The following is a 26,846-nucleotide window of genomic DNA, read 5'->3' as shown; positions in this document are numbered from 1 at the left end:
GAAACCACGGATGGGGAAATCTGTTCGAGAAAGATCGCACTGGTAACTACTTGCTGGTCGGTCTTCATGGTAGTGTCGATACTGGGAAAATATTTCAGCAAGCCTACCTGACAAGAACAATCATCACGTGCGAGGAAGGAAGAGAGGATGCCTTGAAAACCTTGAGCCCTGCGATGAGGGTCTCTTGTCTACATGGTTCAAATGGTTACGATCAAATACAAAAAGGAATTTCCAAACCATGAAATCATCGTTTTCGATATCCCATGTTGCTTTAGCTCTCGATCCACGGCGTTTTCCATTCTACTCGTCGATCGCAACTTCGTAAAAGTATACTTGAGCCTCTTCACTCAACAAGCTTCTTACAGTCTAAGTGGGTTGCGGGAGACTGTGGTTGGGAAGCGTTACATTTTCTCTGGGCTCCTTTTCTAGTGCCCGATTTCTAGCTGTGCATATGGCTATTCTACAATTCCTGAAAAGGACGTTTTTCGTAGACTGATGAAGAGGGTCAATCCCACATTTCACCTCAGGGGCTCATGCCGCGAAGGTTTGCCATTAGGTTGACATCGCTTGGGGAAAGATATCATAGCATTTCTGAGACATATCCAATCCAGTCCTGGATAGTCGCTGAGCAAGGACCTGCCTTGTCAACATCCGTATCACTGAAAACCGCATCTGTAGAACACGACAAATGCCATCACTTCCGTGAAATCTGGAGGACTCCTCTGAATTGTCGCTGCTGACATCTGCTGCACTTTGTTCAGAAGGTAAAATCTTCGTCTTCATCATCAATCATTCCGAGAGCATTCAACTCATCCCTAGACATCAAGGTCGGGTCCGTAAAGACTTGCTTATTGTTGGCAGCATGCGCGAGCACATGTTGCGTGGAGCTGCGATCGGGGCCTAAACCTCCAGGATTGTCACTCAAACCTTCTGGAGAGAGTATCGAACTAACTGGTTTGACATCATCCGGGCTCGTTTCCGCACTCTCTATGCTGGAAAAGGTAGAACTCGGCATTGGCGAATCTACCGACCCTTTGTCAGGGGTAGACGTTCGTTGTAGCTTTGAGTCTGAAGTGCACAATGTCAACTCTCCAGGAGCTCTCAACGTTGACGATGGAGGCCCATTGCCAGGGAAGCTGCTCATCTCGTTGTCCGACCTCTGGGTTGATGTCGCTCCTAATTGCTGAATCTCTGCCTGGTTCGACTCCAGGACTTCAACCTTGGCTGACACGGTGGGCACCAGAGGATCAGGGAGATGTTCTCCAATTTCGAGCCAATCAATATAACCGTCAGCTTTGTCGAACTTGTCTAGAATAGCCTCGAGTTGCTGCCCATGTTCGCTCAGGGAGTGGTTTTGGTTGGGTTCCGGCATAAAGACTTCGCAAGCAGTACTCCTAGCAATCTTGCCCAAGACGTCTTGTAGTACCCATGGAAAGCTGATGAATGGCACTTCACCCGGAGAGGCGACAGGCTCTCCGTCTCCTTCGAAAATTTCTCTCCTTAGGAGGTAATCTTGCAGCTGATCTCTCGCAAGACGATATGCTGCCACTGCAAAAGGCACCAACTTTTCGAATTCAGTGCCACGTGCCTCGGTAACAAAAGCATCATAATACTGTTGCTTCAAGTTCTTGGAATGCTCTCCAATCTCCTCGTGGAACTTGAAATCTCTTGCAGCTTTGCTATGGTGCATAACAAAGGTCGACCAGACCTCGAATTCCGTACAAATCTGATGCTGTGCCATGATACGACGCATACTCTCGTCATAGTCTTTCTTGAGTTGCCTGACCAAATCCATGATTTCTTGAGGAGGCGAGCTGTGGCGCAGAATGCGTTGATCGAATATACCATCCCAATTTGGCTCAAACTTGACTCTTTCGACGGCATCATATAATTGGCCCAAAATCTTGTGCGAGTGATACTCTCCCGATCTCTTCTTCTCCATGAAGTGCGGGAACTTGGTGCGTTCCAAACCTCGCTGCATTACTGCAGGTACTCCAGTTTTCGGATAGTCAACCGCCATGGAATGAAGCTTGACCAGCTCCAAACACTGTTCACTTCTGACACCTTCGTCAAGATAATCAGCAGCAGCGAGATGAGCATGTGCAATTCTGCCCAAGTAATCATTCTTCATATACTCGCAGAAAAAACCGATGATGTCTTTGGTGGATATCTCATCCTTCTCAAGAGGCTTCGGAGCGTCGTAATCGAAGGGTTTCGCGTTCCACTCGGTAGGAATGAGGTCTGGGTCCCAAATCACCACATAATCATCTCCGTCAAGATCGCCACCAGAGCACATACTAGGTAGATCGCGGTCACCAGTGCTTGGCATAACAAGGACATCGGTCAGATGGTGGAGTTTCTTTTCGTCCACTGCTCTTACGACTCGGATGTCCCCCCGGTGTAAGGAAGGGTTGCGGGCGATGATGCATACACCCTCGACAATGCGGGGTGTCCTGGTATGCTGATCGGTGTATTGAATGAAGATTTCAGGCAAGTTTGAATGGGTTCGGTCCTGTGAATAGCGTTGTTCTTCGCTGTCTGTATAGCCTTTCAGGCTCCCGGTCTCATCTACCACGCCCAGCACGAACGCGCCTTGTTTGACAGGTATTTTAGCCTTTTCTTTGAGGTATTTCAGAGTCCACGCTCTGTAAAGTCGTAGTAGCGAGGTGACAAAAGGATCATTGCTGTGCCTGAATCCAGATTCAACCATAGAGGCGATGCTAAGGGTCATCAAGTTCGGGTCGACAGTGTCGCGCAGCGCGCGTAATGCGCTCTCATCATCGGTCAAAGCCTGATCCAGAGTCCGGATGCACTCCTCCTGTTTATTCAGAAAGACAGCATCCGGCACACCTAAGTGGGACAATACTAGAATGAGCTGACGGTTCAGGTATGGCTGCCAAAATTCGGACACTCGGATGATTTCAAGCTCGTCTGATGTACTATCGAACTTGTATTGGCTTGGTCGGATCTTTATGTCCACATCAGGTAGCGAGGGGTCGACGGCAAGTACTCCCTTGCAGCCACCCATGCGAAACTGAAAGGCTGAAGGGACAGGGCCTTTCAATTTGAGAGTCGAATGAACCAGCTGTGCAGTCAACGGAGAGATCTTGCCGATGCCATCAGTGAAATTATGCCCTTCATTGCAGATATCCGGAAGGGGATGTTTCTTCCACTTGCGATTGATGACAACCGATACTGCTCTGGTGGTCGAAAAACATTGACCCATGCGAGCGGCACGCTTTGCAACCACTTTTTCACGTTCGAAAACGCCCATATCTGAACGGATTGTGTCCGCAGTGATACCATTGGTGGATGCAAAAAAGTAGGCACCATGCTCTCTCAGCTGAGAGTTACCCCAAGCTAGAAAATGATAATGACGGTCCCCGAGAACAATGCCATGGGTAAGTGTGCGCCGAACCTTTTCATGGATCAATGTCATTTTACCCGTCGTGGCAGGGTACAAACGTGACTGGCCACGATAGATGTCGTCTTCGAAACGTATTCGAAGAAACCTGTTACTCTCTCGTATGTACTTTCGAACGATACGGTTTGTAACCTCTATAGAAGGGGTGTGGAAAAGAATCCCAGTTGCCGTCACCGTTGCATGATGTAGCTCAACGCAATTGGGTGGGAGCGGTCGTGCCCTAACCGGCTTGGAGTACCTAAAATCGGTAAAAATGTCCATTGGATTGTAGACTCGTTGTTGATGAGTATCGACGTGAATCAATGTTTGTTTGGCCCGATGGGGTGGCAGGGCAGCCAAACGTCGGAGGAAGTCCTCGTCCAAGGTATACTCGTTCAGCCAGCCATGTGACATGCAGACTTCGAGTTGGTAACGAACGTCGAATGGTAGATAGATAGCCGCTAACTCCTCAACTAGAGACAAAGCCATGTTACTAGAATCGAGCAAATCCCAGATGGGCGCCATGTAGTTGAGGTCGTGAGACACTTTGATGTTAGGATCGTGCCGGATTGGAACATTGAAGTCCTGAAGAGCGTTGAGAAATTGCTGTAGAGGTGTTGAGAGCTCTGGCTGACCAGGCATCGACTTGACGCTAACGCGAAACGTTGTCCATTTTGCGATATTGATACTATTGTGCAATTTCTTCGCCGAGACAGGGCTTCTGTCTATGATAGCATAAGCCTCTTTATCGTCGACGATGTCAGTCTGGCGGAACCACGTATCATCTTGAGCCCATCTGAGAGAGCCTTCGGAATGACTCAGTGCAACCGCTTCTTTCGACTGTCGTGAGTACCAGGGTGGGTGGGCAAGATGGAGGATCAAAGAAGTCGAAGCCGATGACGGGACTTGACACAGAGAAAACTGGTCGTCCAACGCCACAAAGAAACGATAGGCTCGCACAGTAGACGACCCTTTCGTCGACCTCAAATTTATCGGAAAGTGAACTTGCATTTCAAGCTTGGTAAGATTTAGCAACAACTTCACAGAGCCTGAGTCTGAGCTTTGTCTTGTAGCCTTGACGACCATGGACGTGGGATGCTCGAGGTAGCCAAAGTCGATGCTCTCGGCCTGCAGTGTTATTTCGGACGGATACTTAACACCGGATCGGATCGGAGACTGAACGTATGTCGTGCCTTGGGTTTCGAGCGGTCCAACAACCTCGACAGTAGGACAAGGACCTACACCTTGCGGGTCAAGGACGAAGGGAATTTTAGCTAGGCCAGATTTCCACGGTGCACGGTCAGGAGGAGGCCTTGAATGGTCAGCTGGGTTTGTCTTCGGTAGTTGAGACACCTACTTGAATGTGATCAAGGCAGACCTGGAGGACTCGCCCTGCCGAGTTTCGTCGATCCGAATGAATTCAACATTGCCATAACGTCGAAGATTCTTATGGATCTGAAGGGTTGTTGTTCCTTTGGGCAATCGCCTCAGCCTGCATTTGACAGAGGGTGCGGATCTCCAGTCTTCATTGGGCGCATGTCTCGTGTCGGGCTGCATAGGCTCGGCTCTGCTGGGCACATAGTGTTGCTGGTGTGGCCGCATTTTGAACCACAAACTCTAGATTCCAAATCCTGGTCCCATGCTGACAGGACACAGAAAATCGGACAGAGTCGTAAAACTGGCACTAGATGACCAAGTTCTGATCGAAAGAGTGAAGAAGGGCCAGGGTTAAGAAGAAGTGATGACAGAATGAGTGCAGAGACGGAGGCAATGTCTCACTCCTAGTCTGGGGTGAGGCGGTAGGAGAGGCGGTGAAGTCAAGCAGCGCGTGCAGAACGTCAAGACAACGCCATTCTTATCTTCAAGGTCATCACTCACAGGCGATCGCTGTAAGTGCTGCCTATGGGGAGGATTTGACAGCGACGTAGGCGTGAAGAAGAACGCGGTGCGAAAAGAACCGAGGACCACAAACGCGTCTTGTGTTCCTTTGATGAATTGACGTTTAGATTTGGGGAATTGGTTTCTGATTATTTGGTTAACATTGTTCAGCAGAGAGAGTGGCTTCAGTAGGTGCGACTTGTTTGCGAGAGCAAACGCAGAGCATTGAAGGGAAGAGAAGCAAGCACCCGAGTTCGTCGAAGTTGCCGTCTTGGGCCAAGCTGGCGGGCAGCATTTGAGTCCACGGCCACGACCACCATCGGCACAGAGCATTCAACGAGAGGAGTCACCCACGAATCTGGCGAGACGATCGTTTGCCGCCTGCAGTCACAAAGGACATCGAGATGTTTTCTTTTTCTTTCTCGTAGTATTTGGACTTCGCTGTCAAGACACGTGGCGCTCGCAAGCCTCAGAAAAAGCGCCCAATTGCGGACCGACTGAAGAAATGCTTCATGCAGGGAACCACAACTCAAACAGGCCTTTGGGACACAGCACACAAGTCCCGCTGTTGCTTCGCAGATCTGTACAAGGATTAGACTACAGCATGATGAGGATCTAAAGGTTGGCCCTGTGGCTAACCGCTTCCGATTGCACATTTGCCAATGCACGGTACATGCAGCCCTGAAAACGCCAGTCTTCGCTTACATGAGTTAGCTCGGGAGTGGGACTCATTCTGAAGGAGATCCAGATCGTAATGGTAAGCAAAGCACGTAAATGGATATCATGATAAAGCTATTCAAACAGACAAGACTGTCATCCTATAGGTCCAATTCCCCCAAAGCATTCATTCCAAGATCATGCGTCGTTACTCGTCAGACATTACAATACGATCAGCAATCCCCAATGGCGAGGATTCGTCGAAGCCGTTTCACCCCGGTACCTTGCACTCACGTGGTACTTTGCAACGCTGGTATACACAATGTTGCCGTACTCTGTGCCTGTGACATGGAAAAGTTGTCAAACACGGTACATGCTTGTCCCTCACCAACATTGGCATCACTGTCTATCAGGCTTTCCATCCAAAGCTCGCCGTTAAAAGGTACGTCATACTGTAGCTGCGGTATTGGGTCGCTGGTAATGCGTGGAATCATGTCTGGGCCAGCGCTACTTATGCACACATTCGGCTTGGTAAGCACTTCCCGCGCGAACCTGGCCACCTGACCTTTGGCTATATTGGCGCGAGGCCAGATTTCACCAAACGCAGCCAGCGCGGAGATAGCAACTTTCAAGCGCTCCTTAATTGCGGTCGCTTGGTCAGGGCGGTCGATTAGGCCATAAGCAGGCAGGTGCACTGTAGCAGCCGTGGTGATGCCACATACCAATACTGGGGGAGCATAAGACATGGAATGTTGGACTGTTGCAAGGCTGATAATGTTGTTCGCTGCTCGGAGAGCCTTCGCAGTATGTGAGGAGTAAGCAAGTGCCGGCAGACCCGCAGCTTCAGCGCGCGTACACGTTGTTCGGTAGTGATTGCGAATGAATGTGAGGCTCGACCGAGGCCGATGAAGGCTAATAGCGGCCCAGTTGGCCAGCAGGTGGGCCATGAGGAGGCACTCATCCACACGCCCACACTGTCCAACGATCTCGCGCTTGCCTGGTGGCAAGGAGAGGAAATAGTTCGTGATGCTGGCATCAATGGCCTCCACTTGAGGATCGGTGACGGCAAAGGTGTCAGGTCCTAGAGCAAGTACGGAACCAAGAATGTAAGTTGCTTCAACAACGTATGCGAACGAGGAGTACGCGTATGTATCTTCAGAGATGATACGATCACGAAGGTCCGAAATGCTGCGCGGCAACGGAGAGGCGCGAAGGTCATTATAGTCCTCGTCGTCGCCGGGTAAAGGGACATCATTGAAGGTCGAGTATAGCTGGAAGGGCTGCGACTGTCCGCCCATGACCACGGCCGTGCCTTCAATGACGAACAATGTCCACCATGTTCGCCGCCACATTTCTTGAACTGTCGGATCATTCCGGCCATGCTGAATGGCGAAGCTCTGCCGGTTCATGCCAATCCTCAAGGCGATCTCGATAGCTTGACTCAGGGCCTGGGCTCCTTCTTTCTGAGCAAACCTTGCAAAGCATGTCATGGCGTAGAGAAGGAGACCCTGGACCTTGAAACCATCATCAGGAACGTCCTCCGCGAAGATGCACTTAGCAGCATTGCCTAGCGCAGTCTGATTTGTACCCGGCACATAGTGACTCGCAAGGTAGTGGATGACAACCCGGAGAGGCCTGGGGAGTATGGATGGATCATCGAGATACATCTTCTTTGGTGCGACAAAGGGGTGACAGGGGTAGAAATGCTTGTAAAATAGTTCGATAAGGTCGTCACCTGCTCTGACTACACCTAGTGATCTAGTCTCGCGAGGTAGCGACATGGTTGAGTCACTGTGTCCACCCGGGCTGTCGCCCTCAGCCCGGGGTCCTGGTAGTGTCTGCAGCTCGAGTGGCATCGTAGCTAACATGGGATCTACCAGATCATCCGGGAAGAGCTCATCATAAGTAAGGGTCCGGATTTCGCTGGTGTCAGCCTCGTCGACAAAGGGTGGTTCTGGGTGGGGAGTCTGCGATTCGTTGAATATGGCATCATTTCTGGTCGACCTCTCAGGCTGGTTCTTTCTGAACTCTCGGTATCCTCTTCTAGAATCGACCCAGAAGCAGTCCCCGTTCCTGTCTGCACATCGCTTGCATAGCGGCTTCTCGCCACTACACTTCAAGTGACTTCGGCGACAGGGGATGCATGCCAGGAGACTTGGTGGCTTTGATCGGCTTTTGGACACGCTGGTGGACGTGCCACTATCGTTTTCGACTGTTGACATGTTGAAATTTAGCTGATGACTGTGCACCCCCAGCTACGCATGCAGTTTCATGAAATCCAGATAGCCTTGGTTCTACACGACGGGTATTCACCTCATTAAAAGCCCATGAATTCGCCCACCACAGTGTGAATCGGTTAAGGACGTGGCAAATGCGGGCCAGGTGAGGACAGTGAGCAAATACTTGGGGCGCCTAGATCCAGGCACTTCCGGCCATCCCACCGAGGGGAGAATTTCTGGTCGCCGATGTAGACCCCGAACGTCGCATTGATAGGTACAAAGTACGAGTGTCGGCCGGCCCAGTACGAGTACGGGCAGACTAAGCCGATGATGGTCAAGTGCCATCGCTTAATTTAGATCGGTAAGGCTGTCTACATGACCACGTGAGAGATTTTCGGAAGGGACGCGAGGGCGCTTTGTGCTCAACCGTATTAGCATCCACTCGACACTCCCCCGTACTTTGTGCCACAGTGTCGTTAGATCCCGAACGCTTCGCATTCACCGAAAGCAGTGCGACGACTCCCTCGTCTTGATCCTCTTTCTCTTGCAACTGCTTGAGACAATTCAGATTCTGGTCCCCGGCCTACAAACAAAGTCACTGTTGCCATAGGTCGAGGACGTTATGGAGCATTGTTGTCCCTCTTTCAGTCTGTGGTATGCTGAGAGTAAGCTAGCCGACGGTCCGCCCTGTTTTCAGTCAGCGACCTACTCCAGTACAATTTCCTCGCTCAAACTCCGTATGTGAGCGCAGAGAATATACGTACTCGCTTTTTCTACGGCTGCTCCAGACTCACGAATCAATAACCATGAATGACCTAGCCTTCACTGACTTTGCTGTGCTTTCGGGCTTCACCAACCAGCCGCACTGTTGCACAAGCCTCCCATCAACCGGGGAACAACATTCACTCACTCAGGAACCCGAAGTGGTCGGCCCTAATCCGAAGGGTGAACGCATAAGTCAGCTCTAAACCTTTGTAATCTCTCCGTGCCTTGACTAATATATCACCGTTGCACTCGCTTGACTCCGTGACTCTCTGTTTCTTCTTCACTCCTTTCTATCATAGATGACTCTGAACGATCATGTCTCAGCAGGACACAACACCACATTCCGGTGATTCCAGCAATGCGGTTGACACCGGTCTTGATCTGGAGAAAGGACGCGGACTCGGCCGTCACTTAACAAACACTGTTGTGACCAGCTTCTCCTGGGAAGCCGTCAATGTCACGGTGAAGGATCGAAAATCTGGCCTACCTCTCAAAATCTTGGACTCCAATCATGGCTCCGTGAAGGGTGGGAGCGTCCTGGCATTGATGGGTCCAAGTGGTTCGGGCAAAACAACGCTTCTCAACGTGTTGGCCCATCGCACCTCCACCATGAAGGGAGATTTCGAGGGCAATATCATGATCAATGGACAAGTGACAAACCAGCAGTCGATCCGCAAAGTGTCGAGCTACGTGGAACAGGAGGACGCAATGATTGGTATTCTCACGACACAAGAGACTGTCGACTTCGCAGCACGGCTGTCGCTTCAAGGGACCATGTCCAAAAAGGAAAGGGTTGCCAGAGTCAATGAACTCATCGAGTCCTTTGGTCTCCAGCGCCAGAGAGGTACCATTGTGGGCACACCACTGCGCAAAGGGTTGAGCGGTGGGCAGAAGCGCAGGCTTAGCGTTGCCAGCCAGCTCGTAACGTCCCCACGTATACTGTTCCTCGACGAGCCTACCAGCGGCCTCGACTCGGCTGCATCATTCGAGGTCATGAACTATATCAAGAAGATTGCCAAGGAGTACAACATTATATGCATTGCATCCATCCACCAGCCCTCGACGACAACTTTCGACTTGTTTGACCAACTGATGCTCCTCTCCGAAGGCCGAATGTGCTATTTTGGCGCTCTAGCTGGCATCCATGCCTATTTCAACAGAATCAATCGACCTATCCCAGTCCACATCAATCCAGCCGAATTTCTCTTGGACTTGGTTAACGGCGACTTTTCACAAGCACGCAACAACGACTCCTCGCATAACGAACTCAAATACATCCAAGACTCATGGTCGTCGAGCACTGAGTGCAGGAAAGCCATTAACGAATGCAGCTCGATATCGGCAACTGAAACGTCCCTATCCAAGCTTCAGTCCTCTCATCACAATGTCCTGGCATTATCCTGGATTCTCCTTCACCGGAACTTCATCAAATCCTACCGAGACTTCATCGCCTACGGCACTCGCGTGGCAATGTACTTCGGCCTGGCTATCATGATGGGCATGCCTACCTCACTTTAACCCCTTGTACCTTGCTGACTTTAGTTTCTCCTCTAGGCACTGTTTGGTTGCGATTGTCTTATGATCAGTCTTCGATACAGCCCTTTATAAACGCGATTTTCTTCGGTGGAGCATTCATGTCATTCATGGCTGTTGCCTACGTTCCAAGCATCATTGAAGACCTGCATACGTTCCGTAAAGAGAGGGCGAATGGCTTATACGGTCCATTGCCGTTCACTATCGCCAACACGCTCGTCAGCATCCCTTGGCTGTTCCTTATCGCAGTCATGTTCAGTGTAATCACCTACTGGCTGGGGCATTTCAGACCAACGGCAGGCGGCTTCTGGATGTGGACCTTGTGGCTTTTTCTCGATCTTCTCGCCGCTGAGGGCCTCGTGGTTCTTGTATCGAGCATATTCCCCATTTTCGTCGTCAGTCTCGCCATTACCGCCTTCGCAAACGGTTTGTGGATGTGTGTTGGCGGTTTTCTTGTGCCTCTCGGCAAGTTGAATGTGTTTTGGAAATGTGAGTTTCCTTGTTCCTCCCCCTTCAACGCGTCAGTCCAGAGGGGTCGCGCTGAACTGACACGGTGATTCTTCGCAGATGTCTTCCATTACATCGATTATCAGAGCTACGTGTTCCAAGGAATGATGGCGAATCAGTTCAGAAGCACAATCTGGAACTGCGAGAAACTGGCGTCGGGATATCAGTGCATGTATACCAGTGATCTCGAAGCCGAGGGTAAGATCCGTGGAACGGCAGTGCTACGCGCCTACAAGTACTCCTGGTCTGATGACAAAATTGGGGAGTGGATCGGGATCATGTTCGCCATTCTCGTTGTGTATCGGATTTTGGGATATCTGGCTCTAGTTCTCAAGAAGCAGTAGCACCAGCAGCGAGGAGAAGACGGAGTATCCTCATCTGGTGCTCACTACCGTCGCGAAAGGAGCAGCGGAGGAAAGAACACCGATGCGAGAGCGTTGCTCTAAGTGACGTGGTCAAACCGTTGTTAGAGTCCTAATTAATCGTGCATGGCTTCTTCATCCTGAACCATAGCGTCTTACACATTACACACACTTCGCAGGACATTCCGAGAAACGGGTCTTTTGCGAGTTTCATTACCTCAGTTTCTCCGTGAACGGTCTCAGGCCCATCAAGCCTAGCCACACTGCCTCTTCCGTTCTGATGGTTCGACTGCCCTGACCAGGCAGCACATTCACCCAGGCATCAAACAGATTATTGACGTTGTTCTCGGCGACACCCACCGTCTGGAGCTGGGGATCGCTCCTCGCGGCTTTCTCTAGACCAGCGACCCCACCAAAGACGACAAGGACGTGATTGTACGTCGGGTTCGTGAAGGCCTCGGTGGTCAGCACATGGCTCAACGGCTCTCCTCGCTCAGACGTGCCGATCGAGACATCGTAACCTCCGTCAAACGGACAATCCGTAAACACCTTCGAAAGGCTACTGCACTCCCGCACCGCGTAGCCCCAATAGTACCCCTTTTCTTCTCTCGGAGCGCTCGGCGCAACCGTCTCGGCTGTCGTGGACTGCTGATCGGGTAGACGCAGTGTGACTCGAGTACCGGGTGGGATCTCCTCGGAAACCTCAATGTACTCTGGAAGTCCTACGTCGACGAGCGTTCCACTGCCGTTGGCCGTCTTCGTCGAATGACCCGTGACGCCTTCGCGGTACTCACACCATTCATTCGCGCGCAGGTGGTGAGGCATGTCGAGACTGGGCAGCGTCCCCGCCGTGCGCAAGTTGGGGTGCATGGGGAACAAGGTCTTGCGCAAGTGTGGTGGTGTTTCGAGATACGAGAGAAGGTGTGATAGGAAGTGGTCCGGGTGCGAAAATGCAGTGTACTCGCTGTCTCCGACCTCCGGCCGTTGGCGCTGCGTGGCGGCGTCTTCATCGTCGAAGATGACGACCTCGTCAACGCAAAAGACGGCCAGAGCCCGAGCGATTTGGCCTGCCAGGAACGTCTTTTGTTCGTGAGATTTGGCGTTGGCGATTACGCTGCCTGGAAGAGCGATTGACAGAGTATGCGACCGGCCCCCTGATGGCTGGAAGACGGCTGTCGGTTTGGATGTATCGACTGTACCGTCTTCGGCGTCGTGGCTCAGTTTTCGTTTTTTCTGCTTGGCTTCGCCGTTCGTGTGTTTCCGACTCTGGAAGGGAGGGAGGGAGAGTTAGGAAATACACGGGCATTCTGGGAGCATTTACAACTTACTTTTTCTTTGCCCATGATAACTTAGTTCCTCATCCGATACAGACAAGCTTTCTCTCTCTCCTATGCAAAAATACTGCATAGCAGTCGGTCCGACAAGTCTCAGCCTCACTAGCCCCGTTCCATATTTTTTTCAGCCTTGCCGACGACGCTTACAACAGTTTACTCTTAAAAGCAGCGTTTGGTGGGTGTATTATGTACTGTATCCCGGGATGATGGATGATTGGTGCCCTATGAATAGAGGGGGAATTGGCCCAAGATCACCAACGGGCACTAAAACAGGGGACGGTCTATTAGGCGTCTAGGCCTCTGCTAGAGGGAACTTAGGCGGGACTCTTCACCCCAAACAGTGAGACTCGTCAGAGGGAAAAGGAGCGAGTGGCTTGTCCATTTCCCACCTTGTTCGATCCGCCAAATCTTGATAAAAGTGACACCTTTGCTCCCCAGAGTCTGGCGTGTACACGTGTTAATTCTACCAATTCCAGTCTCTGCGGCCTCCTTGTCAGTTTCGCCAAAAGTATCATCAATTGTGGTTGACAACTCCGTATTGTTCAATCATTCATCTGCCGCGAGGGCGACCTACCTGGCCCAGCGCTTCAGTCCTCATCTCAACGCTTACCTCGACTCTCGCCCCAACCCACTACAGAACACACTCACGCGACCATGAAGATCGGACGGCGGCGTGGGCACATCCTCCTATTCCTTCTGGCCTCGATTCTTGCGGTAGAAGCCACAGATGCCTCCCTCCCTCGTGAGTCAATGGCCAGGAATTTGGCCAACGCAAGGTCGTTAGGAGAAGTAGCCGCGGCGGCAGGAGGGAGCACTGGAGCAAAGTCGTCCCCAGTCGGGACTGAACACGCTCCTGTAGATGGCAAAGACGGAATGCCGCACGAGGGCCCTTTTGTTGAGACTACTGCAGAGAGGACGAGGAAGAAGACACAAGGGATAGGGTACGACGACGATCCGGTGCCGGAGAAATCGCCATATGGAAGCCAACCGCTTCCCCAAACCAACGATGCAGTCATGGATGACCGACTAAAATCGAGTCCAGCCGAGGGCACTAGAGGTGTTGAAGGTGGCATCTCAGAGAAATCAAAGGAGAACAAGCTCTCGGACAAGAAGCCTGATCCGCCCAAGGATGTGAGGCCACTCCCAAACCACGAAGCAGAGACCCTCCAAGACACGACGGACAAGACCCAATCTTCGGAAGATGAGCCCAAAAAGATTCTTACGGTGAGTAGAGTAGTTGCGTTGTCCAAACACATTTTGTTGCGCATTTGAACTGATTCTGCCACACAGGCTCCCCAAGACCTCCCGGACAAACCTCATGATATCCCTCACCCTGAAAACCCGTCGTCGCCAAAAGACACCACCATTCTCCCGGAAAACCCAGACAAGCTGCCGAAATCCAAAGACCACGAACCGGCCGTTATTTCTCCCATGCATTCCCTTGTGCTTTCGTTCACCATGATTCTGTTCTCTGAAGTAGGCGACAAAACGTTCCTCGTCGCCGCGCTCATGGCCATGCGCCACCCGCGAGTCCTGGTCTTCACCGCCGCATTCTCCGCGCTGATCACCATGACCGTCCTTTCCGCGATCCTAGGCCACGCCGTGCCGACCCTGATCCCCAAGACGCTCACCAACTTCGCGGCCGCAGGCCTGTTCCTCGTCTTCGGCGTCAAAATGCTGCTCGAAGCGCGCGGGATGAGCCCCGAGGACGGCGTCGGTGAAGAGATGAAGGAAGTCGAAATGGAACTGGAAGAGAAAGAGCACCAGCAACGTCGGATGTCCAGGCGGCGGTCGTCCATCTCCCCATACGCCTTGGAAGCTGGCCGCGCGGGAACCGGCCGAAAGCAGACCAACGGTCGACTGCCTTCGCCTCCCGAAAGCCCGGCGAGTTCCCGCGGGACTTCCCCCGAGCGGGAGTCGACGTTCAAGAACATGCTCAACGGCTTCAACAACCTGCTCTCTCTCCTCCTGAGTCCGGCGTGGGTGCAGACCTTCGTCATGACCTTTCTGGGCGAATGGGGCGATAGATCACAGATCGCGACAATCGCCATGGCGGCCGGCCAGGACTACTGGTGGGTCACGGCGGGCGCGCTGGGCGGACACGCAATCTGTACGGGTGCGGCAGTGCTGGGCGGTAGAGCCATCGCAGGCAGAGTCAGCTTGAAAACTGGTAAGTCGACCCAATTTGTTCCTCTTGCGCAGCTCCAACCTACGCAGCATCAGATTCAGAGTGGCTAACCCGTCGTTTGTGTTTTTGTTGGGAATTACAGTGACAATGGGCGGCGCGATTGCTTTCTTGGTCTTTGGCGTCATTTACCTTCTCGAGGCCGTGTATTGATTGATTGGTTGTTTGTTTGATTGTGGTTACATATTATGTTCGCCGAAGAATCATCCTCGCTCGTGGGTACTTGAGGGAACGTGCCCCCTTTTGTTTCGATACATTTAATTCGTCGTGTCCAAGACCAAAAAAGCAAGAGGGAATAAAAAAAGAGGAGCCGCCGACACAACAACATTTGTGGGAAACAGGATAAAACAATACTGACAATTGCATTCTTCTGTGGTCGCTGTCTGTTCCATGTCCTGGCTTCCATAGGTCTGCTTCACTGAGTCCAAAAAGAAGCAAACATTGATTGAACATGCAAAATGTCAATAAAGAGTTCGTCGTCAGCCCTTTTCAATTGCGATAAACAAAACACGGACACACACATGTCTCCATCCATCCAACACATCCATGTCTCAGCTCAACCCAGCCCAGCCAGACCTCACCAATGACTCCCAATGTACTCCGTAATAAAAGACTTTTGTGTTCGTATCAACCGGAAATCCAGGCTGAGAAAGAAACGCTTCCTTCCACTTATGTTTGACGGCCTGTGATCCTCAAAAAACGCCAACGCCAACCTAGAATGTACTCAACAGTCAAATCACCCAATCTCATCTCCTGGGGTTGGCCACATAATAGTCCTGAAATGAAGCAGGCCCAGAGTAATCCAACCCGTAAAGTCTGACTCCCTCTGCTCCAAATCAGACCAATAAGTTCCCAAGTTAGGGTTGTCCCCTGTAATCAAGAAGATCGGGGACTCAATTTGTATCCAATGCCCTTACCCGGTGCCCTCAAAAGGACGTTCCAACAAAGTCGTATCTCCACTAAAAGCAAATGATGGCCCAATAACACAAAATGGTCGAAAGGTAAAGTCGCAAAAAAGCTCCGAGTCAACTCTGGGCCGCAGAGACCGGCTGATAAAGACGGCGTAGTTTGCAGCTTGGGGAGAGATGACTTGCCGGTCCGCAAGACTGCGTCTAGAGACTGTTCAGTAGGAGAGGAGAGGAAAGACAAAAGCGAGCCCGCGGCGAAGATGGTTGCAAACGGTTCAGCCTCTCTGCTTTGGGCGGCTCAACATGTTCAACCGGCTGAGGCTGAGAATACCCTTGCCCTTGCGTGCATCCGCACTCTTCTTTGCCATCTCTCGCGCCATGCTCTGTCGAGGTTTCTTGACTTCAGTCTGCGGCTTCTCAGGTGAAGTGGTAGAGCTTCCGACTTTTGCGCGCTTGCCTCCACGCTGCTGGCCTTCGTCTTGTTCTTCTGGCTGCGGAGTGTCGCACCACCCGCCAGGCACGGATGGCATGACGCTGATACGGCGATTCTCCTTTCCCATGGGCTCGAACGAATCTTCATCTTCGTTGGAGGCGGTAGACTCGCGGCGCCGCTTCTTGCCGGGAATCCCGTGAGGCACAGTCTGCACTTCCGCATCCTCGAAGGGTTGGACCAACTCAGGAGCGCCTGAAGTCCTCACACGACGAATGGTAGAGGGAGATGGCCGTGAGAAATTAGTATTGCTTGGGGATCTCATGATCTTGTCGACGTGGGCAGTCGGACCGCTCTTGTTGACCCTAGCATTGACAGAGGCCAAGTTTGATGGCTGTGTAGGTCGTGACGGATGATGCAGAGTTGTGAAGATGGACTTGAATTCCTTGGACGCCCGGCGACTGTGCTCCTTGGCTTTCTTCTCGAAAGTCGTTCCAGATACAGGTTGCGCAGGACTGGAGGACATAGCGGGTAAGACTGGATAGTCAATCTCACTCTCAGCATCTTCCCAAGCATCGTCGCCGTCATCGTCACCAAGAACATACGCAGCTGGATCATACGCGACAAGTGGCCCAAGTGCCTTTCCGGGAGTGAGCTGAGTTGGGAGCTTGGCTGGGCTAGGGCTACCAGCTGCCAACTTGACAGCGTATCTCGACTTCACACTGGGGGTAAAATCCACTTTCTTCACATCGCCACTACCAGTAGTAGCGGTTGCGGGTCGCTTTGGAGTGCCTTGCCGTTCTTGAGTCGGAGGCATAATGTCAGTTCTCCGGCCAGTTCGCAGAATTGACTTCAGGCCATTGAATTTTGGTAGGCGAGATGAGAAGCCATGATGCTTCAAGGCAGATGACCCTTGAACGTCGGGCTCAGCCTGCACAACCTTTGCCGATTCTGGAGATGGGGATAAAGAGGATTCATTCTCAGGCGGCGGTGGGAGAGGACGGTTCAGTCTTGCTTTGTCGGCGGAAGGAGCTTTGGATGGGTTCGGAGCATAAGATGCTCCATGCGCCGTAGCAGGTCTTACCCCTGGTGTACTAGAGGCCGTCCTCAAAGATTTGACCGACGCGGGCCGTTTCAGTGAAGAAGCTTTGTTCGGCGATGAAACTGGTATCTGGCTTGCTGCAGCTCTTGCCAACGAGGCCTTTGTAGGGGAAAACAAATTGCTGGACATTGGCTTCGACACTGTCCGTAGAGGCTGTGCTGGTTCCACTGGTCGACTTGCCGAGACATCATGTAGCTCCGAGTGTCGGGCACGTTTAGCGGGAGTTGTGTTTTCAATACGCTCTGACTGGCTCGGGATGGATTTGAAGGGGCTGACAGAAGTTGGACGACCGAGAAATGGTGGCGGTGGTGGTCGTCGTGCGGGAGTGCCTTTTCCCGCAGTCCGAGGTCGCTCGTTCTCGTCCAGGCCAGCCTTAGAGCCGCTTCGCTTGAGTGATTGTGTAGTTGGCTGCGCAAAACTAGGCTTTCCTCGAAATGCTGAAGGATGATTCGCAATTGAGTCCATCTTCTTGAATTGAGCCATGTGTATATCACTGAACCGACCAGCTTTACCCTTTGGTTTCGCAATTTTTCGTCCAGAAGCGTTGACTCCATTGAACTCGGCCTCGGCCTTATCGTCCTTCTCCTGCTGGGCATCTCTTTCCGCTTGCATCTGTGCCTTGATGCTAGCTGCCTCTTCTCGAACATTATCCATTAACTTTTGTGCCTCAGTGCTCAATTGAGATTCGGCTCCGAATTTGAAGTCAACACTGGTAGATTGGAAGTGCGCAGGAGTGCTCGTTCTAGCTTTGGAAGGGGTATTTTGTGCGCTTGCAATTGTACGAGGACGGGAGGAGATATCGACAAACCCTAGCTTGAGGCCAGAATCCGGAGCCTTCGTTGTAGTTTGATGAGCATGTTCAGGATGCATTTCGCCGCGATCGACTCGTGGTTCGGTCTTTGGTGTCTTGAGCCCCGAGAGCATGGCAAGCTGAGACTTCGTTGTTACGGCGGACGTAGGAGTAGCAACAACCTCATCAAGTGATTGAGGTTCATTAACCTCGGGAGTTTCGTCGCGTTCTATCAGAGATCCGAGCGTTGCTGCACCTTGTTTACGAGCAGATTGTCGCTATGAAGCAGTCAGTCCGAAGTAGAAGCCAATGTGACCATGGACGCGGAAGTCGAGCAGCTGTGGTACGAGGAGCCGATATCCCACAACAAACAACTGCGAAGAGCGGGCAAACGTTACCTGGGGTTGAGCATTCTTGCTCAAGCGAGCAGACCTACGACGCGGCGTAGCCATGCTAGACCATACACGGCGAACGTGGAAATATGGTAGAGCGGATTATGAGATGTAGTTCGCAGGGTCAAGGCTAGAGGTCCAGGCTAGAGGTGGTCTGTGGTGGATTGAGGGTAGAGATGAAAGGCTTCTAGATTGGCCGCTTTGCTTTGATGCTCGATTTCCAGAATGACGTGACCAGGTAAACAATCCCCGTCGCTCTTGGCGCTTGGCAACAACGCCAGATCACGTGTTGCCTGGCCAGCCTTCACCACCGACTGCGGCTCGTACAGTACATACATGTATGTAGGTACAGATCCCCTAGAGACGGAGTGATGCGACAATATTCGAGTCTGCGAACATGAGTAATCTACCTTCGATCGAAATCCCGATGATGATATCCTTGTTGTAGAATTTGTGATCTCCGATTTTAAAAGGCCCTGTTTGGCGACTAGCCTTCTCTGGCCTGCGATGGTACTGGGCCACCATAATGTCCCCCAGGCCGTGTATTCTGAAGAAACCGGGAGGAAGCTCGCATTATAGTTAAACTAGAAAAGACCCTGTCACATACCGAGTGGCGCCCGAGATGCTGTATGCAGGTGGAGCGATTCCTGCATGTTGACGTCCCGCACACCCTTTTCCTCGTACCAGCCCCAGTACTTAAGAATACCAAGTATAAGACAAGCACCTACGCATCGCATATACGGAGTACAAAACGTGCAAACAACGGGCAAGAATATGCCATGCCCTCTTTGGCTTCACGACCGCGAATGCTAGTCGTAGTAGTCGTGTTCGTCCCACGGACGCCGCTGCCGCTTGAACCGAGACTGGATCTTCGTCCTTGGACTGGCCTCGGATTGACAAGGGATACACCGGCTATGTATAACGAAAACTCCACCTACGCAGCACGCATTGACAATCTTCCCACCATCGAATTCTCCCATGACGTCGCAGGGTTCTCGGAGTCCCGCCAACAATAATGTCATCATGGTGCTCGCATGACTATATCCTCCTCCTGGCAATGGACGTGGTTCATATACGAATAGTTCCTTCTTTAATCTCGTGGATTGATTGACGAACAGCCCCAGCCCGAACTTTTGGGCATCGGTGCCACTGAGGCTCTTGAACGTGTGTCCTGAACACCAGCAGCCGGATACAAGGGATTCTTGATATCGCCATGGCTTCTCGATCTCCGACTCTGCGTCCCTCCACAGAACCATATGGCGCTGATGTGGAAAAAGATGCCCGGCCCCTTGACAGTGCTCACAATCAAGATGCAGACCGTCCCAACCTGACCTTAAATGGCGAGAAGCGGCGTCGCTCTTCGCTGGGCTCAGCATTCCGGGGCCAAAGTGTCGATATGGAGACAGATCCCTTTGGAGACGAAGAAGGTGATGGCGTCAAGTATCGCACTTTAAAGTGGTGGTAAGCAGCGCCAGCATGTATGGGTCTAGTTCTTGATACTGACGACTCCCAACAGGCAGTGTAGTATGAGTATGTCTCAATCTACTGACTTTGATGGAAGATTCATGTAATATCAATTGACTCTGCGCAGTTATGATTGCCGAGACTATTTCCTTGGGCATTCTTTCATTGCCATCTGTTTTGGCCACAATCGGGATGGCCCCAGGAGGAATCTTGATCATCTGTCTGGGTATCATTGCAACCTATTCTGGTTATGTCATCGGCCAGTTCAAGAAGGCTCATCCATGGGTAGGCTCAGCGATCTGGTTGTGTTCAGAAATTCTCTGATGGCCCAAACTTTAGGTTCACAATATGGCTGATGCTGGATATGTCTTGTTCAAGCCATGTGGCCCTCGATGTGCGGCGGTGATGCGTGAAGTCTTTGGTGCTGCTCAAACCATCTTCCTCATCTTCAGCATGGCAAGTCACATCTTGACATGGACAATCTGCCTCAACACTCTTACCAATGGGGCTACATGCACGATTGTCTGGGGCATTGTTGGGCTGGTTGTTTTCTGGATTTGCGATATCCCACGGACCCTATTGAAGGTCTCTTGGCTCTCGTGCGTGAGCTTCCTCTCCATTACCACTGCAGTGATTGTGTGCATGGCTGGAGTCGGTTCTAGGAATCCTGCTCACGGAAACTTTCAAGCCACGCAGTCAACCTCATTTGTCACAGCTTTTCTCAGTGTCACAAACATTGTATTCGCTTATGCTGGACATGTCGCCTTCTTCAGCTTCATCTCCGAGATGCGAGACCCCAATGACTTCCCAAAGGCGCTGGTACTGTTACAAGTCACCGACACGACCATGTACTTCCTCGTCGCCATGGTGATATATGCATACGGCGGAGATGACGTCGATTCACCCGCCCTAGGCAGTGCTGGCACTGTCCTTGGAAAAATTGCATGGGGTCTGGCCATTCCTACCATCATTGTTGCTGGAGTGATCTATGGCCATGTCGCTTCGAAGTACATATACGTCCGATTGTTCCGCGGAACCAGGCATATGTCTAAACGGACATTACTGTCTGTAGGAAGTTGGCTTGCCATCACTCTGACCGTGTGGGTGATCGCATGGATTATTGCAGAGTCAATTCCCAACTTCAACGATCTGCTCGCATTGATTTCGAGTTTGTTTGCGGCGTGGTTCACCTATGGTATTTCTGGCATTTTCTGGCTCTTCTTGAACTGGGGACAATATACAAAGAACTGGAAAAAGATATCTCTCACCTTGGTCAATCTGTTTTTGTTTGGTATGGGTGCCGCTATCTGTGGAATGGGGTTATATGCCAGTGGCTATGCTATTCACAATGAGCCAGGGGGGAGTAGCTGGACTTGTGCAAGCAACGCGCAGTGAGGCGACATGGCTTTGAGCATTTCCATTGAGAAAGTAAACGTGCGACAACGTTTGCATAGCAGCTGTATGAATAGCAATGTGACCATGACTGAAACACAGGCCATCAAACATCGAACGTACCTTGAACCTGATCACATCACTCACAGCGATATTCTGTCGTATGTCTCGGTTTGTTTCGTTCAATGAAGCATGTCCCATTGGACGACACAGAAGTCGACGATCCAGGAACATCTAACTGTTCACTTTGGTCTCACCAGTAGTGATAGAACCTGATAGGCAGTTTTCCCATAGAGGGCGGTCTCCAGGTCCAGTGCCCTCCACCCTTCACTCTCGATCGTCTTTGCCTAAGAAGCCCTCGTTTGCACTTGCACGTGAATTACGAGTCGCGACTCGCACACCAATCATGGTTCCAAATTACAATGTGCACGATCGAAGGAGGAAACTTCCAGCTGACTGGCCGTCTGGTGTTGAAGCTAAGAGGGCCACAGAGACGCAAACGAACTGACCAGCAAGCCTTGCAAACGCATCTTCGGAGACCCAGCAACCACTCAAGGCTGATGTCGCGATGCCAAACCCGACACGACAAGGGGCTGGCTCGCCTATCACGCCTAGAGCTCGATCACACGCCGCCCAACTAGACAATTTCGGCCCTCATGCGAGGCCCGCTCAATCTTGCAGGCGCGATTCGAGAAATTTCGACCAGGGCGACAAGCACGACAAGCACGACAACACGGAAGCCTTGTTGACTTCAGATACTCCCAATCCTCGGTCAAGAGCAGTCACTGCCACCGACAACACAGGTCCCAGTGCCTTTCTCCGGTCAACGTCGTACACGGATCCTCTCCCGCTTCTCGCCGAAACGGCCAACTCTAGGGCTCACCAGGCTGCACCTCTTACTGAGGCCAACCTTCGCCATCTCTTGGACTCCCTTGATAAGAAAGACGGAGGAAAGACAAGAGGCGGAAGCGGCATCGACGGCGGCAGAAGAGTTGAGCCGCAACCTTCTACGCTCCAACAAGCCCAGGGTCCCCGAGGCCGTGTCAGTACCCATCATACCCGGAGTGTCAGGCCAAGTGTGTCTGTCTCTGCCTCCTTCGCCCCACCCGCATCGTCCGCCGCAGAAGAGGTGAATTCGGTTGGTGCAAAATTCGATCCGTCATCGCCCATGCGGAAGTCAAAATCTCCAAAGAAACAGGACAAAGATCGAGACAAGAAGAAATCCTCCAAGCGCCACGATTCCGATACACACCCTCTCAACCTCCCTCCCGACCAACTGCGCAAATTGACCGCCAGAATGGCCAGAGAAGAGGCCGAGAGGCAGTCGATGTCGGTGGACAGAGAAATGCCAGAGGCCGATAATAAAGATACCTCAGCGCCTACCCCCAACGGCACCTCGCAGCCTGCAACACCATCGCACGATACACCTGGGGCGTTTCCCGATGAACCTGCGTCGAACGGCGTTAATGGCCACACCAAGGACGAAAGAAGCCCGACCCCTCCACCGCACAAAGTTCCTCCCACACCCAAGGTAGATCCTGAAGCCTGCAAGGCCGCAGGTAACAAGTTCTTCAAGGCAAAGGATTATGACCGAGCCATTATCGAGTATTCCAAAGGTTTGTACTACATTGCTCGACTCCCTGGACTCCTATACCGAGGCTGACAAATTCTCGCAGCTGTCGACGCTGACCCTTCCAATCCCACCTACCTCTCTAATCGAGCAGCGGCGTATATTTCAGCAAATAAATACAACCAGGCCTTGGGCGATTCATTACAGGCCAGCAGGTTAGATCCGAACAACGACAAGATTTTGCACCGACTGGCGCGGATATACACCTCCTTAGGCCGACCGCAAGATGCCCTAGATACCTACGCTAAAATTCCCAATGCCTCAGCAACTGATACTGCGGCCGCTCGAAAGGCACTGCAGTCGATTGAATTGGCAGAGAAGCAAATTAGTTCAGAAGATGGCAACGGTAACATGGCACTATGGAGTATTGAACAGGCAAAACAGACGCTGGGAAGAGACACACCCACCCCTCGAAGATGGCAGATACTAAAGGCCAAGGCGAACCTGAAAGTTGGCTCCGCCAATGCTCTCGGTGAAGTACAGGGTATCGCACAGGCACTCATGCGCGAGAATCCTATGGATGCAGAAGCCATTGTCCTCGCAGCCCGGGCGTTTTACCTAAGAGACGAAAAGTCTGGAACGGGGAAGAGTGATTATGAACGTGCAGAGGACTTTTTCCGACAAGCATTATCCCTAGATCCAGATAATTCCGATGCACGACACTACCTACGGACGATGAAAAAACTTGACCGAGCCAGGACGGCAGCCAATGATATGTTTAAGCGTGGCAAGTACCATGATGCGGTCGAGGCTTATGGCGAAGCACTCACCATCGACCCGACGAACAAAGTAACTAATGCGAAGCTCCTGGGAAATCGAGCCCTGGCTCGAATCAAGATTAAGGAGTTTGACGAGGCGAAAGCAGATTGCGACCAAGCATTGAAGTTGGATCCCACGTACACCAAGGCTCGACGGACGAGGGCCAAGGCAACCGGTGAATCAGGCGACTGGGAACAAGCAGTCAAAGACTACAAGGCCCTGCTGGAGGACAATCCGCAAGACCCAGAGCTGAACAAGGAACTGCGAAACGCCGAACTTGAACTCAAGAAATCCAAGAGGAAGGATTGGTACAAGATTTTGGGTGTAGACAAGGATGCGGGAGACAAGGAAATCGAGCGCGCGTACAAGCGGAAAGCTGCTCTTCTTCATCCAGACAAGACCCAAGGCGACAAGGACAAAGAAGAAGAGTTCAAGGACTGTCTTGAAGCCAAGGAAACTTTACTCGACCCACAGAAGCGACACATGTATGATTCTGGAGCCGATCTGATGGAACCCGGTATGGGAATGGGCGGTGGCTTCCCTGGTGGGTTCGGAGGCATGGGCGGCATGGGTGGCATGGGAGGTATGGGTGGTATGGGCGGCGGCGGCGTCCAGATTGATCCCGAGATGTTGTTTAATATGATGAACGGCGGCGGTGGCGGAGGCGGCGGCTTTAGATTCAGCACCGGCGGTGGTGGCGGTGGCTTCTCAGGTTTTGGTTGAGAGACAAGCAGGGTATGGGAGTATGGGTTACCAAACTGGATGAGATCCAGTGGTGCGAGCGAAGAGAAAGTTGACAAGAAGAGACCAGAAGAAAAGACATCTGTCATGGGACTGGTCTCGAGGACACGACGATGGATGGACGCTTCGGGTTGCGATGCACATCATTGTACGGGTGAAGATATTCCGCACCACATCACGGGGAAATCGGGGAGCGAACCTTTTTAGATTTTGGAATTAGACGCACCGACACAGACAACGTGTAGTAGTCGTACTGCATACCTCAAACAACCGAGACCTGGACTTGGTGGGTGGAATGATCGCACACACGACGGAAGTACCAGGGAGGAGAGTGTTGGTGGTGAACGCCTCGAGTACATTGGGTTACCTAGACCTGACGGAGAGTATCAACGAGACTCACACGTGCAAGAAGTCGGACTCGAAGTCATTTCTCTCTTTTCTCTCTGGATGTGCGCGCATTCTGAACGGGCAGGGTGCAGAGTCCCAGAGTCCAGATATATATGATCATACCTCATCTCTCCCCCCCCCCCCCCCCCCCCCCCCCCCCCCCCAAAAACACCCCCTCCCATGTTCTCTGCTGTCCTCTGCTTCTACTTGTTTTTGTTTCTTCGTTGCGAAAGATACTGGCTTATCTTCTCTCAAATCAACCCAAGGCAGGGTGAGGCGCCTCCTTGCATAGGGTGGACAGGAACTGCGTCTTTGAAGATGAGTGCAGCATTACACTGACCCACGGACATATCATCTCGATTCCATGACTGGGGAGCCAGACTATACGTACATGCACTAGTCTCGACCTCAATCTCATCACTCTATCAATAACTCATTCAATCGTCATCGGCATCCTGTCGTCGTGTCCGTCTACTCCTCGTCTGTTGCTGTGTCTGCGTACGGCTCGTCCTTGTTGGTGGTGGCATAATAGCCTGCTCAGTTCCACTGTCACCCGCCCCTGCCCCTGCACTGTCGTCTTCATCATCGCCTCTCTGCCTCTCACGTCCGAATCGGATCCCCAAGCTTCTCTTGATCTTCGAGTTCAATTCGTCCTCTTCGATCTTGACGAGCCGTTGCGGTCCCGAGTCCCCTTCGTCGTCACTTCCACTTCCACTTCCCCTCCGCGAGCGGCCCGGCTGAGTCGCCGTCGCCCCCGCCACCATACCCAACGGCACGGCTCCGTACCCGTACACACTCCTCACCAGCCCGGCCACCCCTTTGGCGCCGACTTCGACCTTCCCCCTCGGCCCGGAAACCCACTCGATGACCTCCTCGCCCGAGGTCGTGTCCCGGCGTTTCTCGACGTACCCTTCCCTTGCCATCCTCGCGAGGAGCTTCTCCAAGGCGCCAAACGGCGTGTACGTGTCCATGTTCACGCGTTTCAAGTACCGGTTCAGTTTCTGGTCCGTGAGGGCGCCGTTGTTGAGGTATATCAGGCTCAGAATGAACGTATACAGCGCAGTGTAGGTCGCTTCGGTCTCTTGAGACGGCGCCTTGGTCGGCTGCACGACGGCCGGGTTGGTTTTGAGTTTGTCAGGTAGCACTGACACAAGTATCCAGCTCTTGGACGACGTGGAAGTATTTGATTTCGTCTGCGTGGCTTGATTCCGGCGATCTTTTAGCGACGTCTTCTCTTTGCTGGGCAGTTCGACTAGGTGCATGCCAAACGTGTCTTTGAGTATGTCTTGCGCCGAATTGAAGATCGTCTTGAAACTGCGGCCGTGCGTGTTGGAGTCTTTGAAGATCTTGGTGTGGATGTCGCTGCGGCGGAGAGGGGTGCGCGAGTATTCTGTTGCAAGGGCGAGACGGACCAGCTTCTTCACCAAGGTGCCATGAGGGTCATGGTGGTGGGAGTCTGATGCAGAGGATGCCGCCGATGATTCGGAAGAGGAACGAGGCCGTTGACGGCGAGATTGTGTGACTGTTTCACTGTCCGAGTCGGACTCTGCGTCTGGAGACGAGGGAGGGTCATCGCGAGATATCGCGTCCGATCGACGCTTGGGTGGCATTGTGAACTAACTGCCGGGGACGATATTGAGAGGAACGCGAGGGTATTTGAGGCCTTTCGGAGTGTGTGATGTTTAAATCGTGATTGCGATTTGCGATTGCGATCGCAGGCGCAACTTGCGGTTGAAATCAAGTTCAGCCTCGTCGCGCTTGGACGCGTTTAGTGCCGTAGATTGATTGAAACTTGGCGAGGCTGAGCTCCCTATTTTGACACCACCACAGATCTCCCTTTCTGTTCTGGCTTTGGAAATACTCAGCTATGCTATGTTGTATGGTTTCCCACAGCAGGTCCCCTTATCCTCCGTTTTAACGCGATTTCAGTCCAGCGATACCGCACATCCGTGAAACAACATTTGAGCAGGGTAACAACATCTCACCATCTATCTACAATACAATAGCA

General features: G+C 52.1%; 10 protein-coding genes across 10 annotated transcripts; 5 read left to right on the top strand and 5 right to left on the bottom strand.

Moving 5' to 3' along the window:
• Window positions 1-757: 757 nt before the first annotated feature.
• On the bottom strand, window positions 758-5,005 carry PV08_05464 (uncharacterized protein; the record flags this gene model as incomplete). Its single annotated transcript, XM_016379807.1, has 2 exons — window positions 758-4,715; window positions 4,761-5,005. The coding sequence occupies 2 exons, from the start codon at window positions 5,003-5,005 to the stop codon at window positions 758-760; spliced, it is 4,203 nt and encodes a 1,400-aa protein (XP_016235634.1).
• A 1,223-nt stretch (window positions 5,006-6,228) lies between these two features.
• Window positions 6,229-8,160, bottom strand: PV08_05463 (uncharacterized protein; the record flags this gene model as incomplete). The annotated part of the gene is made up of 1 exon (XM_016379806.1): window positions 6,229-8,160. One exon carries the CDS (start codon window positions 8,158-8,160, stop codon window positions 6,229-6,231), a length of 1,932 nt encoding a protein of 643 aa, XP_016235633.1.
• Window positions 8,161-9,237: 1,077 nt separating this feature from the next.
• On the top strand, window positions 9,238-10,440 carry PV08_05462 (uncharacterized protein; the record flags this gene model as incomplete). Its single annotated transcript, XM_016379805.1, has 1 exon — window positions 9,238-10,440. One exon carries the CDS (start codon window positions 9,238-9,240, stop codon window positions 10,438-10,440), a length of 1,203 nt encoding a protein of 400 aa, XP_016235632.1.
• A 125-nt stretch (window positions 10,441-10,565) lies between these two features.
• Window positions 10,566-11,306, top strand: PV08_05461 (uncharacterized protein; the record flags this gene model as incomplete). The annotated part of the gene is made up of 2 exons (XM_016379804.1): window positions 10,566-10,944; window positions 11,023-11,306. 2 exons carry the CDS (start codon window positions 10,566-10,568, stop codon window positions 11,304-11,306), a joined length of 663 nt encoding a protein of 220 aa, XP_016235631.1.
• A 231-nt stretch (window positions 11,307-11,537) lies between these two features.
• Window positions 11,538-12,667, bottom strand: PV08_05460 (uncharacterized protein; the record flags this gene model as incomplete). Its single annotated transcript, XM_016379803.1, has 2 exons — window positions 11,538-12,590; window positions 12,653-12,667. 2 exons carry the CDS (start codon window positions 12,665-12,667, stop codon window positions 11,538-11,540), a joined length of 1,068 nt encoding a protein of 355 aa, XP_016235630.1.
• A 645-nt stretch (window positions 12,668-13,312) lies between these two features.
• PV08_05459 (uncharacterized protein) lies at window positions 13,313-14,996 on the top strand (the record flags this gene model as incomplete). The annotated part of the gene is made up of 3 exons (XM_016379802.1): window positions 13,313-13,882; window positions 13,949-14,828; window positions 14,929-14,996. 3 exons carry the CDS (start codon window positions 13,313-13,315, stop codon window positions 14,994-14,996), a joined length of 1,518 nt encoding a protein of 505 aa, XP_016235629.1.
• A 1,030-nt stretch (window positions 14,997-16,026) lies between these two features.
• PV08_05458 (uncharacterized protein) lies at window positions 16,027-18,525 on the bottom strand (the record flags this gene model as incomplete). The annotated part of the gene is made up of 2 exons (XM_016379801.1): window positions 16,027-18,351; window positions 18,472-18,525. The coding sequence occupies 2 exons, from the start codon at window positions 18,523-18,525 to the stop codon at window positions 16,027-16,029; spliced, it is 2,379 nt and encodes a 792-aa protein (XP_016235628.1).
• Window positions 18,526-19,678: 1,153 nt separating this feature from the next.
• Window positions 19,679-21,324, top strand: PV08_05457 (uncharacterized protein; the record flags this gene model as incomplete). Its single annotated transcript, XM_016379800.1, has 4 exons — window positions 19,679-19,926; window positions 19,982-19,995; window positions 20,057-20,214; window positions 20,269-21,324. The coding sequence occupies 4 exons, from the start codon at window positions 19,679-19,681 to the stop codon at window positions 21,322-21,324; spliced, it is 1,476 nt and encodes a 491-aa protein (XP_016235627.1).
• A 565-nt stretch (window positions 21,325-21,889) lies between these two features.
• PV08_05456 (uncharacterized protein) lies at window positions 21,890-24,433 on the top strand (the record flags this gene model as incomplete). Its single annotated transcript, XM_016379799.1, has 2 exons — window positions 21,890-22,937; window positions 22,998-24,433. The coding sequence occupies 2 exons, from the start codon at window positions 21,890-21,892 to the stop codon at window positions 24,431-24,433; spliced, it is 2,484 nt and encodes an 827-aa protein (XP_016235626.1).
• An 842-nt stretch (window positions 24,434-25,275) lies between these two features.
• PV08_05455 (uncharacterized protein) lies at window positions 25,276-26,448 on the bottom strand (the record flags this gene model as incomplete). Its single annotated transcript, XM_016379798.1, has 1 exon — window positions 25,276-26,448. The coding sequence occupies one exon, from the start codon at window positions 26,446-26,448 to the stop codon at window positions 25,276-25,278; it is 1,173 nt and encodes a 390-aa protein (XP_016235625.1).
• Window positions 26,449-26,846: the final 398 nt, after the last annotated feature.

This window comes from Exophiala spinifera (assembly GCF_000836115.1).
Source record: "Exophiala spinifera strain CBS 89968 unplaced genomic scaffold supercont1.4, whole genome shotgun sequence".
NCBI lineage: Eukaryota > Fungi > Ascomycota > Eurotiomycetes > Chaetothyriales > Herpotrichiellaceae > Exophiala > Exophiala spinifera.
The sequence above is the reverse complement of the archived record's forward strand: the minus strand, read 5'-3'. Positions and strand labels throughout refer to the sequence as shown.